Source organism: Squalius cephalus, assembly GCF_949319135.1.
Source record: "Squalius cephalus genome assembly, chromosome: 23".
In the NCBI taxonomy this organism is placed as follows: domain Eukaryota; kingdom Metazoa; phylum Chordata; class Actinopteri; order Cypriniformes; family Leuciscidae; genus Squalius; species Squalius cephalus.
This window is the reverse complement of record NC_137144.1, coordinates 22,902,298-22,919,822: the sequence shown is the minus strand read 5'-3', so window position 1 is coordinate 22,919,822 and position 17,525 is coordinate 22,902,298. Positions and strand designations below refer to the sequence as shown.

Below are 17,525 nucleotides of genomic sequence, written 5' to 3'. Positions count from 1 at the left end.
TTCGAGTGACTGTCAAGCGAGTTTATGCTTAAAACAAAAAAATATATCTGTCCATACAGTAAGAAAAATAATACAAATACATATTTTTTTAAATAAAGTTAATTAGTCCTGTTTTAAGATTTTTTTTAATTTGTATTATTTTTCTTACCCCATGGACAGATATTTTTTTTCTTATTTCAAGAACAAACTCACTTGTTTTTGATGATTTAAAAAAATAATAATCTTAAGTCATTTTGCTTCTCAAGTAAATGTATTTAAGAATTTTTGGATATTTTTAATGAAAAGCAAAGCAAAAATACGAAGCAAGAAACAATTTTTGTAGTGAATGAACTTGCTAGCAACACTCATGTCATTTGTTTCCTATAGAGAACCCATTCACTCATAAAATGAACATGTTGAAAAAAAGTAAAAGGGGAATTCGCTATAAGCCACAAAAAGCAGTGTTTGATCTATTTCACGTGGCGACGATTAGCCACAGAACAAAGACAACATCCTCCATCTGTCAAAATACCTCTTTGTGTCATGAGTTCAAAGATATTTCCTCTAAGACCAAACTGATGAAATCATTCCATAGACATTTCAATATCCGAATGAAAACATGGCACGGACTGTATCCTGCTGTCACTGTGGGATCCCTTCTGGGGAAGTTGAAGAAAAACAAAACTAAACAAATACTGATATCACAAGACATTTATTCACCAAAACACTCAGAAACTGAAGAACTGCATAAGGACCAACAGATGGCAAGATACAGTAGAACCGTCCGAAACATTTCACATGTTATAATGAACTCCATTCAAAGAAAACAACAATAAGAAATATGCTGAAATATGAACACATTTTAAATGCTTGGTAATGTATTAAATGTGAGACTAGAGAACAGTATCAGCAGGATGCCATCTCTGTCACTCCAGCCTGACCCGTTTCCGTGGTGATGGGGGCGGGTCCAGAGCAAAGGCTGTGGGGGAAGAGGGGCGGGATTCTGGGATGATTTCCATACAATATTTCTCAATGTATGGCCCAGCAATGTCCCACACCTGAATGCAACAGGCAAGAAACAACATGGCGTGAGAATGTTATTAGTGCAAAATTCGTCATTGCAATGCTAGAAATTTGTGGGTGTCGCTAGAGTAGCTAAAGCTTTTGAGTAGTTTATAGTATGTGGTTGCTAGGTTTTTCTGGGATGTTTTGTGTTTCATGTCTATATGATGTTTTGGTCTGGATTTTTTCACTTGTTTTATGATCCACCAGACAAGTATTTGTAAGTCTGATTGTTTAGAAAAAAATAGCATAACTCTTCCCAACAAGACTCAAATTGTGAGCTACCATTCATGTCTGTAGCATAAACAGTCATGCACCAAAAGTTAATACTGAGTTTTGAGGTTTTTGTTTCCAGAGTAATAGAGTCTTACCTTCTGGTCCACGAGAAGCCGATGTACAGCTTCAATGTCTGGAGCCATGAACCTGTCTTTCATCCAGGGCCTGAGGAAAAGAGAGGAAAAAAGACAAAGATAAGTAGGAAGAGACAGATGAAAGAAGGTTTGCCAATTATTAACCTGAAAGTTCAATATATTGGAGGTTTTGGGGTTAGTGTATCATTGTTCAACCTACTTTACTGTAGAACGCACAAGGTCGTACACTTTCTCCAATGGGGTCGTTGTACGTAGGGGGCGTAGAAACTCAATACCCTGACAGGCAGCTAACAACTCAATGGCTAGCACTGTAAGGAAACATAAAATGGACATATCCAGGTTTAATTTCTCCCAAAATTACATATTCTGTTCTGTATTTGAAGATCAGAGGTCAGTAAACAAAAAGTAAAAAAATTACAAACAAATTAAAAAAATTCAGTCATTTCAATAGGAATCTGTGGAATTTGGAGGTTTCGCGTTTATGCGTAAAAGTTTCGTTCATGTTCAAGTTGGTCATGCAAATTTACCACAGTGAACAACAGAAAGCTGCTTTGTACATAAATTAAACGTAACTCTTTCCCCGCCATTGACGGAATTTTCTGGCTATCCATGTTTTCACTATTATGCGGTAGGGGCCGCTAATACGCATCTTCTGAAAGAGTTCAGAGTCTCCAGATCAAAACACAGGTGAAGAAGAAGCAGCTTATCTAAGCAGATGCATATTATGTCAAATAACACGATCATCGACATTAAACAACATATAAATAAAAACGTTACAGAATAAAAATGTCGACCCAGGACGAGCTATAGGACTGTGCAAACTTTGGGGGTGTTGATGGACTCGATCTACTCCATCTGTGTTTTGATCATCGTTCTGAATCCGATCCAAACATAGTCTTTGACAAAAAAATTCTTTGCGTTTTGCTCAAAATGTTGCTTTTTTATGAAACTTACCCACATAATATAAATAAATTAAATGTATGTAATAAAAAATGATTTTTGGGGGGTTCAAAAGCAGAGGGTCTGTTCTTTCTTTTGATATATTGCATGGTCAGATATTCATGCAACAAAGTATTTTAGGGGCCATGAAACTTTTGTTGAAAATTTTTCAAAAATGCTGGTGGGGAAAGAGTTAAAGGAACACTCAATTTTTTTTGGAAATAGGCTCATTTTCCAACTCCCCTAGAGTTAAACAGTTGAGTTTCACCGTTTTCCAATCCATTCAGCCGATCTCCGGGTCTGGCGGTAGCACTTTTAGCATAGCTTAGCATAGATCATTGAATCTGATTAGACCGTTAGCATCTCTTTCAAAAAAATGACCAAAGAGTTTAGATATTTTTCCTATTTAAAACTTGACTCTTCTGTAGTTACATCGTGCATTAAGACTGACGGAAAATGAAAAGTTGCGATTTTCTAGGCCGCTATGGCAAGGAACTAGACTCACATTCCTGCGTAATAATCAAGGAACTTTGCAGCCGTACCATGGGTGCAGCAGGCGCAACTGTTTAACTCTAGGGGAGTTGGAAAATGAGCCTATTTCCAAAAAAAGTGGAGAGTTCCTTTAATACATCACGATGCTCTTGACAATAGACTTTTTTTTGTCTGCAATTTCACTGAAATATTGCTTATGTGACCGCACCTTTTAGCCACCAATTCACCAAAACATAAAATAGTTATGAATTGCAATGAGATTGTGTTGAAAAATTATACGTATTATTACAATTTGTGCTGCTGTGCTTTGGTGCTTCAGTAGGGGGCGCTATAATATAAAAAATTGTAGCTAAATTGATTAGTGGATGATGTCAGTGGGTAAACAGGAGGTTAATATCGGGTTTTGGACCTTGCTCAACGTGCTCGACCACTCTGAGGGCTTTGCGTGCGGCCCAGCCACCCATGGACACATGGTCCTCCGTGGCCGCGCTAGTGGACAGGGAGTCAATAGAGGAGGGGTGGCAAAGCACTTTGTTCTCTGACACTGCAAAAGGAAATGCATCTGTTTTAGTTAATGGTCAACATGACTTCAGTACAGTAGTCAAAATGAAACTTTCCACTATTTGGTAAAGGAGATTTGCTAACCGAGAGACGCGGCAGTGCAGTGCGCGATCATAAACCCAGAGTTCAGGCCTCCCTCATTGACCAGGAACGCAGGCAGTTCGCTGAGAGAGGGATTGCAGAGACGTTCAATGCGCCTCTCGCTGATGGAGGCCAACTCATGCACTCCGATCGCCAAATAGTCGAGAGCCTAAGAATGGAAGAAGAGAATGTGCAGAAACGTCGTCGAGACTCTTTGTTAAATAAATGTTACTGTGGTGAGATAAAATACCTTTGCTGGATATTCTCCATGGAAGTTTCCACCGGATATTGTCTCACCTCTCTCTGCAAACACCATCTAACTCACAGTCAAGGGCAAATGTACATATCTGTGGAAGAGGCCGGTGTAGTTACGGCACTGACCAGCTAACCAGACAAACCTTAACACCAAAGTGATTCTCTTGGGAGAAGTGTCCGGAAAACATTTTCAGTTGGCGATTTGAAGAGACATGAGCAACACTACAAGACGAGTGCCAGTGTTCAGGTTTCAAACTTGTATATACAGATTAAAAAAGGATACAGGATTATCTGTGGCACTGTTGATTTCTGTATTGATGATTTTCTTGACAAACTCAATTGTGTCATTGACGATTCCATGGACCTGCAAGATGTTAGGAAAACTGAATAATATAGTTCAAGTGTGTCAACCAGTGTTGTTTTAGGGGATTTTTACACGTCAGCGTTTTTAACTAAAATGGGAAAACTTTTTATGCGTTTTGGCCGTTCATTTACACGACAACATCGCTTTGGCGGCCTGAAAAAGCAAACTTTTTAAATCGGGTATAAAAGTGAAAGTTTTTCAAAACTATGTCGTTATCGTCTCCATGTAAACAACAAAAACACGAATGGGTGAAAACGGTGACGTCATGCGCATGCGTATTACGTGTTCAACTATAGACGCAGTCTTTCTTTAGAAAGTGACATCGCCAACTACTGGCCTGACATGAATAATACAGCATTTTCGTGGATCCTTGTGAACGGGGATCGCTTTGACAATGTTGTCGTCTGTACGCAAAAAAAGCAAAGGAATTTTTTTCCCGTTTTTAGTACATCACTGTCATGTAAACGTACCATTAGTATTACATATTAATACTATTATAGTTTTTATTTATATTTTGAATTAGCATTTTTTTTTATATTTTCTGTTTTAATTTTTGTTTAATTTTGTAATGCATTTTTGTCACTTTTATTAGTTTTTTAATTTTTTATAATATTATTATTATTTAGGTTGAACTTAATTTATTTTAATTTTTTTTTTTTCAAATTTAAGACAAACTGAATTAAAATATAGTTCACACGTGTGTCAGCCAGTCTTATTTTAGTGTTACCGTAATTTGTATTAGATTTTTAATTTTATATGTTCAGCTTTTATTTGAATTTGAGTTCGTTTTTAGCATTTTTTTAATGTGATTTTGTCATTTTTATTAGTTTTTATTATTATTTAGGAGTATTTTTTTTCCCAGTTAATCATTTTAGTGCTTCAGCCTTCAACTTAAACTTATTTGAATTAGTTGCCATTTCTAATTGTCCTTTAGTTTATGTTTTCCATCTAATATTTATTTTTCACTTAAAAAATGTATTTAGGGTGACCCAGAATTGGCTCTGTATGTTACCTGTGGACAACAGCGCATAGTGTAGGCATCCTGAACTCTGTCGCAAAACCGATGGCTCTCTGCGATTAGAAAAAAGCAAGACAGGTTACCACCAAATGGCTAAATATGAGCTTTAATGGAGCATATTAAAACGGCGGCATTCACCTGCAATTTCAGACGGGTGGTGATCAGAGTCTAACAGGGAACGGAAGCGCAGGGCCACTTCCTTCTGTCCCGGATGAGGTCGCAGTTCATGAATATCTGTAAGGAAATCGGTCTGTCATTAAAATTGTTTATTACATCGCCATTGCATTGCATTACTCAGAAAATTGGAGGAGTGACCGTGACTTTATATGCAAGGCAGTGATACACAAATATGTTTAGTCTCCCTACTAATGTTTTGTCTGAGAAGTCTTGCAGTGTTTACAGCTTCTGTCTGCAGAACTGAGAATCAGTGTGTAAACATGTCTGCTTACACAACCCTTATTTTTGTCCTCACCACTATCAAAGGCTTTGGTGGTCCCCTTGAGGACTTCCAGGGTCAGGGCAGCGATGATGTCAGCCTGCCGGGCGATGGCCTCAGCTCTCTCCACGGCCTCTGCTCCCAAAGAAGTGATCATCTGTGTCCCATTGATCAGAGCCAGCCCCTGTGGAAAGAGATAAACATTACACACACTCTTATCACAGAATAAAACTAACACCTAGCAAACACTTCCGAACATCCTAGGAACTGCTGAGCAAACACACAGAATACTCTAGGAGCCACATAGCAATTGCCCTAGCAGACACATACTGTAAACGTTCAGTAGAAACTTCCCAGGACACTACAGAGTCCAACAGTGGACGTTAAAGCATAATAAGCCATGAATCAAGCCAACCAGCTACAGGGTGAATCACAACATTACAAACTTTGATTTAAAGCAAAATTGGAGAAAAATACGAAGGTACAAGACTGTGTACATAACGGATTTAATGAGGGAAAGAACTACAGTCCCATGAAGCACTGCGAACAGCGTATAATATATTTGAAGTTTATTGCAAAATATGCATACATTTACAAATATAAGAGAGCATATGTAGAAAAAGAGCTCTTTTGGCGCATTTGCCTGTTGCGACTGATTGGTGGAATTCTTGTACAGCATCATGTGTAATGTAGTTTTTCACAAATTCCCCAGTTAAACACGAATATATGAAAACCAAGTTGAAATAATGCAGGCTAACGGCTTCAATAGAAGCTAATATCATTGACTAACACCCCCGTTGCTCACAGTTGGGCTGTCTTTAAAGGTTTAGAAGTTATTGTTAAAAATCAATTTCCTTATGGAGAGTTTTTACCATAGATATGTATATGTAGATCTCACGTTCAACCTATCCAGACACGTTGGCGCGTCCGCCATATTGGAACAGGTGACATGACACTGTTCATCACTCACACTAACAAATCAATGAATTTTCATCAAAAATGTTAATTATCACATTAATGATGAACTAAATGCTGTGAAAATCATCTGCTAATGTCTATTGCACATATACAGTACATCTGCAGTCAACTTGCTCTTAAGTGGTAATGGACTTGATTTGACTGTTCCAATATGGCGGATGGCTTACGTATAACAGCCCATAGAACAGACACTAATGAGGAATCTATGTATATATCTAATGGTTTTCACTCCATACTGTTGCACTCTATAGGAAAAACATAGCAATGCCCTAGAAACCACCCAGAACACGTGCTTGACGTAGCATAAACAGGAGGCTGAGAGGAGAGAAGGAAGTATAGTATAGTAGTATAATAATAGTATAATATTACCTTGAGTATAAACTCCTGAGGGAGAAGTTCAAAGAAACTTTTTCAAAGACGCAGCAACTATAAACATTTTTATAAAAGTATTCTTTGAAATGGCACTCCATGTTTCATATGCTGTGCCAAAGAAACAAAAATACCCAACAATACTCTCTCCAGTTAAAACATGCTTGTGAAACTACCACTCAGAGCCAAGCCTTCATGCTGCATCACTTTTAAAATATTTCTTTTCTAATTCGTATAATTGTTCCCTTTGCAATGCAATGCAATGCAAAAAGACAAAACAAACTTGTGCTCAGACTTGTTTTGTTGAGTTCTGCCCCACAAAACAGCTCTAAGTCAACAGAGATAAACATGTTGACTGCACAATGGGGGATTAACCGTACCTCCTTTGGCTTCAGAGATATGGGCTTCAGACCATGTGCTTCCAATACCTGCAGGCAATACAAAGGTCAAATGTGACTTTAAAGGCTAAATGAAATGTAAATATGTTTATGTCTTATTATCATTAGGACAAAGATTTGCAACCACAGCCTCTCCAAAGAAAATGTGCTCACGTATTTGGCATCCGCCCAGCCGCTCTTGGGTGACCACATCTTGCCTTCTCCCATCAGGCCGAGGGCGAGGTGAGAAAGAGGGGCGAGATCTCCACTCGCACCTACCGTACCCTTCTCCGGGACGTAGGATAAACAGGAGGCTTAGATGAGAGAAGAAAGAAAATAGTCAAAATATCAGCTCGAGTAAAATCTCCTGAGGGAGACGTTCAAAGAAACTTTTTCAAAGACGCAGCAACTACCATAAAAGTATTCTTTGAAATGGCACACCATGTTTCATATGCTGTGCCAAAGAAACAAAAATACCCAACAATACTCTCTTCAGTTAAAATAATGAGGAATCAATGTACCATTGAAGGCCTGTATCATGCGGTGCAACGTCTCCGGTGAAACCCCGCTGTACCCTTTGGCCAAAACATTGATCCTCAGTGCCAGCAGCATTCGAGTTCTTTCAGGACTTAAAGGACTTCCCAGACCTATAATCAAAAATAATAATCATATAGTATTATAGTATATTATAGTATATCTATGTATATAGAATGAAAGTTTCAATTCATGACGAATATTTTTATGAGTACATATCTTCAAAATGTCATACAAAAACATATGCAGACATGTTCGTACAACTAAAATATGTCACCTGATGAGTGTGAGCGCAGAAGGTTTTCCTGAAGCTCCCTGAAAGAGAAATATGTGAGATGCTGGTAACACTTCACAATAAGCTTTCATTTGTTAATATACCATTAGTTAACTAACCAACTAACAATAAACAATAATAGTTTTAAAATGTACTAATACATTATAAAAATGATATCAGTTAACATCAGTTAATGCACTTTGAACTAACATGAACAAACAATGAACTATTGTTTTATTAATTATTTTATTAACTAACATTAACAAAGACTAATAAATGCTGTAAAATATATTGCTCATTGCTCAATATTTTAGCTATTGCATTTACAAATCAGTCATTTTTTAAATAAACTTAGTTAAATGCGAAAGATTTCAAGAGTAAGAAAACATTTGGTTACACTTTATTTTGTTGTCCATGTCACAGTGTAGTTATACATTAAAGAGTAATAATAATGAACTACATGTACCTATTAGGGTTTAGGGTTAGTTGCATATTATGCATAATTTATAGTTATTACTACAGTAACTACATGTGTTAAAAGAACACTGTAAAATAAAGTGTTACCAAACATTATATAAAAAAAAAAAGAAGAAAACAATTATTAATACTTGAGCTTGCTGACTGGGATGACAGTCCGAGCAAATTTACCAAACCCTGTAGTGATGCCATACACAACTAGAAAAGGAAAAAAGAAAATAAGAATGATCATGTCGAGTCATATTTATAAAACCCCCACTATTTCATATTAATGAGGATATTTGTGCTCTTGAAAATACCAGTAGAAAATACCATAGATACCAGTTTCCAGTTTTACAGGATGCTTGTATATTTTACAACTTAAAACCGTATATGTCATTAAGTGATATAATGTTAATATACCTACTTTAGCTACCAAAATCTCCCTTTTTACCTTAAAATGTACCAATAACCACCATACAGTTGGCACGATAGAAAGCCACATGATGAAACAGAGTTCATCGTAAGCGGCCTGTTCATAAAACAAATATAGACGGTGCACGGGGTCATAGACATAAACACACAACGCCATCAGAGTAACATACACAACACTATAATAATGCAATAAACATTTACTAAATATCATAAAATGTAACGCACTAATGCACATTACTGATAACACAAATAAGAAAGAATTATTTATAAAAATGTAATCATACGTGATGTGTAACGCAGAGAATTCTGGGAATACCTTTTTTTTTTTACCATTACACTTTATGGTAATTCATAGATTTTACTTGCAAAAACAATACATTTGTTAATAAAATTACATATAATGTGATATTAAGCCATTTACAGGTTTTCACCATATATGTTAAGCTTACTTATTTTTAAACAATTAACATGTTTTTACTATAGCATTTTTACAATATTTTTCAAAATATATTTATATTTTTTTACAGTGTACTAGTCCAAATCAAAATAACCAACTTGTAAGAATCTATGATATTCTGAATGTGGTCTCTAGATATCGCTCAGGATTCAATGTATGTCTAAAAATGTTGTTCTAAAAAAAAATTGATGATTCCATGAAGAACATTTAATATCTATGGAATGTTTCCACTGCACTAAAGGAACTTTAGATTATTAAAATGCTCTTCACACTAAGCAAAAATGGTTCTTTTAATATATATTCACAGGAAGGTTCTTTGGGGAACCCAAAATGCAGGAGCAGGTTTTAAGAGCAGGTAAAAAAATATTTCATATTTTTCCTGTATTTCCTGTAGACTGGATGTCATTCTCACCTTTGTTTTCTTTCACAATGGTGTCCAGAAGCTCTCTCGATTGCTCAACTTTTTGCTCGGCCTCTGGGGTCAGCTGAGGGTCAGATAACAGTTGCAAGGCATTTCCATTGAGAAATATTGTTTGTAAATGTTCATTCTTAAATCACAAAACAATTGTGGACATCCAGCATAACCCACTCACCTTAATCTTATAGAGGCCTTTCCCTAAATTCACCAGATCAGTTGAGGTCAGGCTGTTCCCATCTAGAGAAATGTTCTGAAAACGGACAGCTGTCATTAGTACTGACTGATGATGGTAAAAGTGCTGGATTTGTTGTACTGATATTTCATACTTACTTGCTCTGGTTCTCGATATGGTCTTATTCTGTTTTGAACATCCATATTAAGGATATTTTCAGTGTTGTTCAAGTTTACTGAGTAGCTTTTGAGAGATTTTCCCGAAAGACAATCATTTACATTTAAGTCCGTATTTTGTACAAAAATAAATGAATGATTCCAAATGTGGACCAGGTGAAACATTACATAAGTTATAAGCAAAATGTTTTAATATAAAACAACAACAAGCACTGTCAATTTAATGCATTCTTTTAGTGCTGTTACTTAAAAAATGAAAATGAAAATATATTAAATAAAACTCTGTATTAAGGGATTTTCTTCCCTTTACTGCAATTTAAGATGTAAGCATGAGATATGCATTTAATGTCTTTGAATGATCCTAATTGGAGGCTTTTCTCAGCAAACATTGGTGTATATGATTAATTGTGATTCATTTGATTAAGTAATCAGCGTATCATATAATTTATTTAATTAAAATTTGTAATTGACTGACAATATAAAGATACAGGTGTGACGTCCCAGGCTGACTTGGAATGAAATCTTGTGGCATGGTGTCTCCTTCAATAGCTGAAGATAATAGTAAAATATAACAGGTTATTGACTCATCTTGCAAAACAGGATTCAGTAATCGTGGTTAACAGCCTAAAACAAGTCAGTCAAGAACTGAATGCTTGAAGTTCAACCTCTAGACAAACACTGAACAAATAAGCCATATTTGTAACATTACCAAGATCAACGAAGTCATTGTCCTCAAGCACATCTTCTATGGTATCGTCATTGTCCAGCAACCCTAATCCCTGACATCTTCTGACCACAAAACGCACATCTTTGATGTGCTGGATTCCTCCATTGTCGGGTTTGTTCTTGATGTAGCGCTTGAGAGCTTCGAAACCCAACCATTTGATGCTGCAGGTGGCATCTTTGCATGGGACGGTTAGCCACTCGTCCCGAACGTGGACCGTGAAGCGAGGCATCTCCGATGACAGAACAACACCACAGGCTAATACCTGAGGAGTGTGATCAGCAATGCAAATCACTTCACTGGGTGCTGTACTCAAATTGTAAGGGGCCAATCAAAGGCTGTTCTGTGGACCCCTCCTTTAACCACAGAAGACAGAGTACATGGTGGTGTTTGACTATGTTATCTCTGCACCAAAGGTTCTGTGTTACGATACGCTGTTCAAAAAGACGAGAATCTATCTGTCAACAAACTGTTAGACTGAGTGATTTCCTTTGAGTTTGTGGCTTGTACAATTTTGCCACCATCAGCAGAAATACACACATTTTGATTAAAAAAAGTTTAAGACCACTCTGAGACTACTAAATGTGCAATTTTCTAATGTTATATTTTCCTTACAATTTACATCAGCATAAAAAGTTGAGTAAAAAAAAAAAAAAAAAGTTGAATTACAACAAATTTACTAGTGTGATCAGTTTGGATTTTAGTACTAAGAGTTTTGAAAATGTACACCTTACTTGTGAAAATAGTAGCAAAGCGAATAAAAAAAACTGTAAAACGATAGATAGATAGATAGATAGATAGATAGATAGATAGATAGATAGATAGATAGATAGATAGATAGATAGATAGATACCAATAATAGATAGATGGACATACAGACCTAGAACAATATGGATGGATGGATAGATCGAACGATAGACAGATGGATGGATGGATAGAACGATGGACAGACAGACAGACAGACAGACAGACAGATAGATAGATAGATAGATAGATAGATAGATAGATAGATAGATAGATAGATAGATAGATAGATAGATCAAAAAATCCATTCACTCCTTTTTTTTTAAACCTCAGAAAGTCTAAACACAATTTTCTGGTCTAAACACAATTTTCTGAGTTATATGATGTCATATTGCTCATGCTCCGCCCACGACCAATGACGGACTGTCCCGTATTAGCATATTTCCGCCCTCAGCCATTTGTAAACTTTACGTGTATTGTGTCCACACGCCCCATGGAAGAGAGGGGTGGGGTGAGCAGTCGCTCATTATCATTTAAAGAGACATGCACTGAAACGGGTCGCTGTGAACAGAGATGTTTTTGAGGAGGTAAAAAGCGTGTTGTTTTACACAACCATTGAGAAATTTTAACCAAAGTATGTTACAAACTTTACATGAAGACCCTAAAGAATCATACCAACTTGTGGAAAATGGGGATCTGATGACCCCTTTAAATAAAGCGTCAGGTAAATCTAGACAGTTAGCGCTCTTGGTAACATTAGTCCTAAACAAATGTTATTTGCATTTTTCATAAACTTATGAAAACTCAAACATCTTTAAAGCTTATCCAGCAAAACTTTTGAAGGACAGAAAAAGGCAGCAATTCTGACATGTTTACGACTGTCCAGTGACAGAGAGGAATATTTTAAGCAGACATGTGCAACCTATTCTGGCAGCGGCTTCAAAACTTTTCTCTCTGTCATCCAGTCAAACCACATCCAAGTCTTTCCTTTACATATTCTCTCATCTCAGTTTCTCCGGGCCCCAGGCTCTCGGAAAGAGGCCCTTACAATTTCATCATTCACTGCGTCCTGCCACTGGCCAGACTCCAGCTAGAAAAACCCCCTAAGTAAACACAGAGCCGCAGACGTTCCTCCCGCCTGGGGCCTGAGAGGAGCCCCTTGTGTCAATCACACCCCTCAGGTGCAAAACACTCTCCATATTTTGGTACTCTAAGGGGCAGAAACATGTCCTGATGTCGGCAGAATATGTGGCATGTTAATTACTAAAATATGGTGGATATTGTGGTGAAAATCAAGCTTTTAATGTTGTTTATATGTCTATGTGGTGTTTTTAATGTGAGACAAACCATGTGCAAATTCATGTCAACATCATGCTGAGTCTTTTCTCCTTAAAGCTGCAGTGAACCAAATACAGTCTCAAAAACGCGGTTTGAAATCCCTTGTGTTTCTGACGTCACAAACTACCTTGTAACCAATCAGGTCAACCTGTGATCATCAACGAGTGGATCTCTGAGCTTGTGTGAGTGAGTGGAGGCGGGGCTAATTTGCATATTCATAGAACCGCGTATACTAAATGAGGCAAGGGTGTAGAGTTACATTCAAGTTATTTTAAGGCATGAAGAATTTTTTTTCAAGGAAAAAACTTTTAAATATGTAATTTTGGTGATCAAAGATGAGTTTTAAGGGATCAAATGATTGACTGCAGGGGGACTTTAAAGCAAACCAGCTGATAGTCAGGCACATACAATGGAAGTGAATGAGGCCGATTATTGTTTCAATACCACAGCCACAAAACCAAACAATATGTGTTAACATGATTTTAGACAAACCTTTTCTGTTAAATATTTTTTTAAAAGGGTCATGGTATGGATTAAATATATATATATATATATATATATATATATATATACGTATATTAACTAGGGCTGTCAAACGATTAATCGCGATTAATCGCATCCAAAATAAAAGTTTGTTTTTACATAATATATGTGTGTGTACGGTGTATAATTATTTTCTATATATAAATACACACACATGCATGTATATATTTAAGAAATATTTGCATGTATATACTGTGTATATATATTTATATTATATATAATTTATATTATATATAAATATTTTATATATAAATAACACATTTTTCTTAAATATATATATGCATGTGTGTGTATTTATATATAGAAAATAATTATACTCCATACACACACATATATTATGTAAACACAAACTTTTATTTTGGATGCGATTAATCGCGATTAATCGTTTGACAGCCCTAATATTAACACTTACAATTTTAATTAAGTTTTATGTGCAAAAAATATAAATGAATTTTTTAGGGGCGGCTCCTTAAGGCTTGTCAGTAAATGGTCCCTTTTATGATTGGCTAACGTCATTGCATAGGAAAAAGTATCAACACCTACATGCTATTGCACACGAGAGAGTGTTTTGAAAACCATCGTAATCCACCTTATGCCACAAATGCTGTCGATTAAGCTTAACTTGTATCAAATCTGGAACATTCCTTTACAATGCAGTGTTATTAATAAATTCTCAAAGCAGAAATGCCTTGCTAAAAAAAAAACACTGCACCATTCCCATGTCATTTGATCACTTCAAGCAAGATCCCGCAGAGCTTGATCCCTGCCAACGTCCCTTTCCGGTGCCACCCCTCACCCCAAAATCAACACATTCCCAAGGCTCCACCCCTCTTTCACCCTCCTGGTCAAATTCCTTTCACTGCTCCCATGACCACAAGCCCAATCTCAGGCAAGACGTCCCAGAGAACATCAGCAGCTTTTACTTTGTTCTTGCTCAGCTAAACTTCAAAATGTCCTGGATGCAACCTGCTCTACTCACCTGTCTCGTTGTTCTGTCCGCCATCACCTGTGAGTAACCGGACTGTGGTTGACCAAGGGAAGTGTTGATTTACTAATGTGGGGAACCACAGGTTCAACAGTACCTGGAAAGAGTGGCAAATATTTTGGACTTACCTCAATCATTTTGCCTTTGTTACAGTGTTCCATGGAGCCGACAGCGCCGCCGTGTCAGATAGGAGGGATGCAAAGGCAGCCAATCCTCAAGGTGACCAAAAAACCCCACAATGTTTCCACAGATCTTTCCAACGAGTTCTTCCCCCTCATCAATGTTCTTCTTCACTGAAGGTGCACTGAGGAAGATCTTCATGCCAGAGTCAGATGCCTCAAGCTTCTTCAAACGGCGAGGCAGGAGGTCTGTGAAAACTCAGGATGAGATAAACGGTGAGGCTATTTGTGCTTATTTGAAAACTCTTGCAACCCCTTGAGCAGCTGTCAACTACAATGGACAATATATATATTATACACATATACATACATACTGCAAAGATGCATTCAATTGATCAAAAGTGACAGTAAAGATTTGTAATGTCACAAAAGATATACATTTCAAATAAATGCTGTTCTTTTGAACTTTATATTCATCAAAGAATGCTGAATAAAAATGTATCACGTGTCCATAAAATATATTATCTGTAAGCAAACTTTCAACATGGATAAGAATAAGAAATGTTTCAGCATATTAATAAAATCAGCATATTAGAATGATTTCTGGAGGATCATGTGACACTGAAGACTGGAGTAATTCAGCTTTGATCACAGGAATAATTTATATTTTAAAATATATTGAAAAAGAAAACGGTTTTATAAATATTTCAAAATATTACTGTTTTACTGTATGTTTAAATTAAATTAATACAATCAATACAATATATATATTACATAACCTTTGAACAGTAGTGTATATTTAAAAAGTCACAATCTGAAGTCTTGTAAAGTAAATGAGCATCAATCACATCACTGTTGTGGCTTCTAGAACCTTTTAGTCAGGGTTGCTATTGTAAAACAGTAATAAAGAGCCCTTTTAGTAGTTGCTCGCACTGGCCACACAGGTGCTGCGTTTTGAGCCAGCTGAGGAATGCAAGGACGGAAAACCACAGCAAATAGCTGGAACCACAGGGCAGGCTGGAGAAACCAGCTTTCAGTCTTCAGCTCCTGCCAACGGAGGAGGGGCTCTGCTGCTTTTTCATGCTTTTATTTGGCTTTGACCTGGTCTGTGTTTGTTTATGGTTATGGGCTCACCAAAAACTATGTTTGACTGACTTGTGGGAATTCATTACTATGTATTCAGAAAGTGAGATAAGGACAAGAGGTTGGAACATCCCAAGTGGAATCAATATGTTATATTTTTTGGACTTAAAATAAAGCTAAATTAATTGGTATGTGTGGTTATGGTATAACTTGGTGGTGCTGCCTGCCACACTAAATCAGATGATACAATTGTGCAATACAATGAAATCCAAACAAAAGCATTTGCATAATTGTAGTTAAAATATGTTATAATAATAAAAAATGGGTCTGTCTATGGAAGCCCATTTCCATAATCATAAATATGAGATAAAATCGAAATTATGACTATAATTGTGATTTACTAAAGCATGATTTACTTTCTTATGTGGCTGAACTGGGTTTTCCATGGTTTACTGTGTTAAGTTTGATCATTTGTGAACATCATAGCTACCTTAGGCTATTTCTTGATGTCTGAGCATATTTCTGTTTTTATTTCGTTCTCTTTCTTTCTCTCATGTTGTCTCATTAGCTGAACAGAGACAGAGGCTGGCCGCGGATGAGAGAAGGAGGGAATATCATGAGGAACAGAGGAATCAGTTTGAGAATTACGCTGAGGAAGAGGATGACGGTGAGTAAAAAAAAAAAAAAAGAAAGTCAAATCAATCACTCACCTGGCGGCCATTTTGGATCAGACAGCAGCAGTACTAGCATTCTGAGATCATTCAACACTGACGCAAACAACTTGAACTCAGATGAACCTTGTGTTTTACAAAACAGATTTACCAAATCATCAATTTTTGACTATTTATTTTTAATTATATATTTTTATACTAACTAATCATTTGTAATGCTGCCGTCTAGTGCTATCGGAATTGTCACAGTTACTCAAATTTGGTACTTTAAGCTTATATAACATTAATCACCTGAATACACAGTTAAAGTTAACATTCCTCCGTTTTTACTCTCGTCCTCCAGAGCAAGACGAGCGCACCAGAGCGCAGACAGAGCAGTGGAGAGAGTTTCACCACGACGGCCTCGACCCATCTTACGAATACAACCGACACACGAACTGAAACCACAGGGATACGGGTGGAGAGCTTTACAGTACTACTTTACATCATATTTCTGTAAAGGCTTTTTTGCACAACGCGTGCCATAAACATGTAGGCTACACACTAGCGCGAAAGAACTTATAGCCATATGCATGTATGCGACGTATGTAATCATGTATTATAGTTCTTTACAAAGATGTACATTTATTCCAATGCAGGCTATTCATAACCCTTAACTGTACGACTAATAACTCGCCAGTTTTTGTTTTATTTTTATGGTTAGTTTAAATGGTACATTTTCCCCGCATGACAAAATTCTTTGCACAAGGTATAGAATTTAAAAAAAAAAAGTAACCAGATTTTATTCATTTGTGCTGAGATAATGTAATGTGTATAATTACATTTATTAAATATTTGCAGTCTAAGCATGTTGTAAATCTACTTTCCGTTCATTTTGGTAGAATAAAAGCTATCCAAATAAGTCTGAACAACAATAAGACTGTTTTATCTTTGCATTTAATGGAAAATTGAAATCAACTCACCACACACTCATACACCAAAAACACTCATCACAGAACAAATCTACTGAAGTGAAAACACTGCTTACATCATTTCTGCGACCTGAATGAAAGAACCAGCATGTAGCTGCTAAATTCAGAGGGCTGGTATGAAGACCATGCTGACATGCAAGATT

The 17,525-nt window shown here is 36.6% G+C and overlaps 2 protein-coding genes across 3 annotated transcripts; one reads left to right on the top strand and one right to left on the bottom strand.

Moving 5' to 3' along the window:
- Positions 1 to 15,132, bottom strand: hal (histidine ammonia-lyase). 2 transcript variants are annotated; one of them, XM_079858457.1, is made up of 21 exons: positions 14,667 to 14,705; positions 10,914 to 11,284; positions 10,693 to 10,753; positions 10,187 to 10,214; positions 10,032 to 10,106; positions 9,851 to 9,923; positions 8,699 to 8,765; positions 8,094 to 8,131; positions 7,804 to 7,929; positions 7,457 to 7,596; positions 7,286 to 7,333; positions 5,595 to 5,742; positions 5,261 to 5,356; positions 5,117 to 5,175; positions 4,024 to 4,104; positions 3,736 to 3,801; positions 3,489 to 3,654; positions 3,253 to 3,387; positions 1,612 to 1,720; positions 1,413 to 1,482; positions 1 to 1,037 (listed from the first exon to the last, which is right to left on the bottom strand). In XM_079858457.1, the coding sequence occupies exons 2-21, from the start codon at positions 11,158 to 11,160 to the stop codon at positions 906 to 908; spliced, it is 1,965 nt and encodes a 654-aa protein (XP_079714583.1). In that variant the 5' UTR covers positions 11,161 to 11,284; positions 14,667 to 14,705; the 3' UTR covers positions 1 to 905. The 2 variants fall into 2 exon arrangements, with proteins under 2 accessions (XP_079714583.1, XP_079714582.1); XM_079858456.1 differs by having other exon boundaries at positions 613 to 1,037; positions 10,914 to 11,193; positions 14,667 to 15,132.
- On the top strand, positions 14,020 to 17,317 carry ucmab (upper zone of growth plate and cartilage matrix associated b). The gene is made up of 5 exons (XM_079858464.1): positions 14,020 to 14,561; positions 14,692 to 14,757; positions 14,838 to 14,933; positions 16,309 to 16,407; positions 16,755 to 17,317. Exons 1-5 carry the CDS (start codon positions 14,273 to 14,275, stop codon positions 16,850 to 16,852), a joined length of 648 nt encoding a protein of 215 aa, XP_079714590.1. The 5' UTR covers positions 14,020 to 14,272; the 3' UTR covers positions 16,853 to 17,317.
- Positions 17,318 to 17,525: the final 208 nt, after the last annotated feature.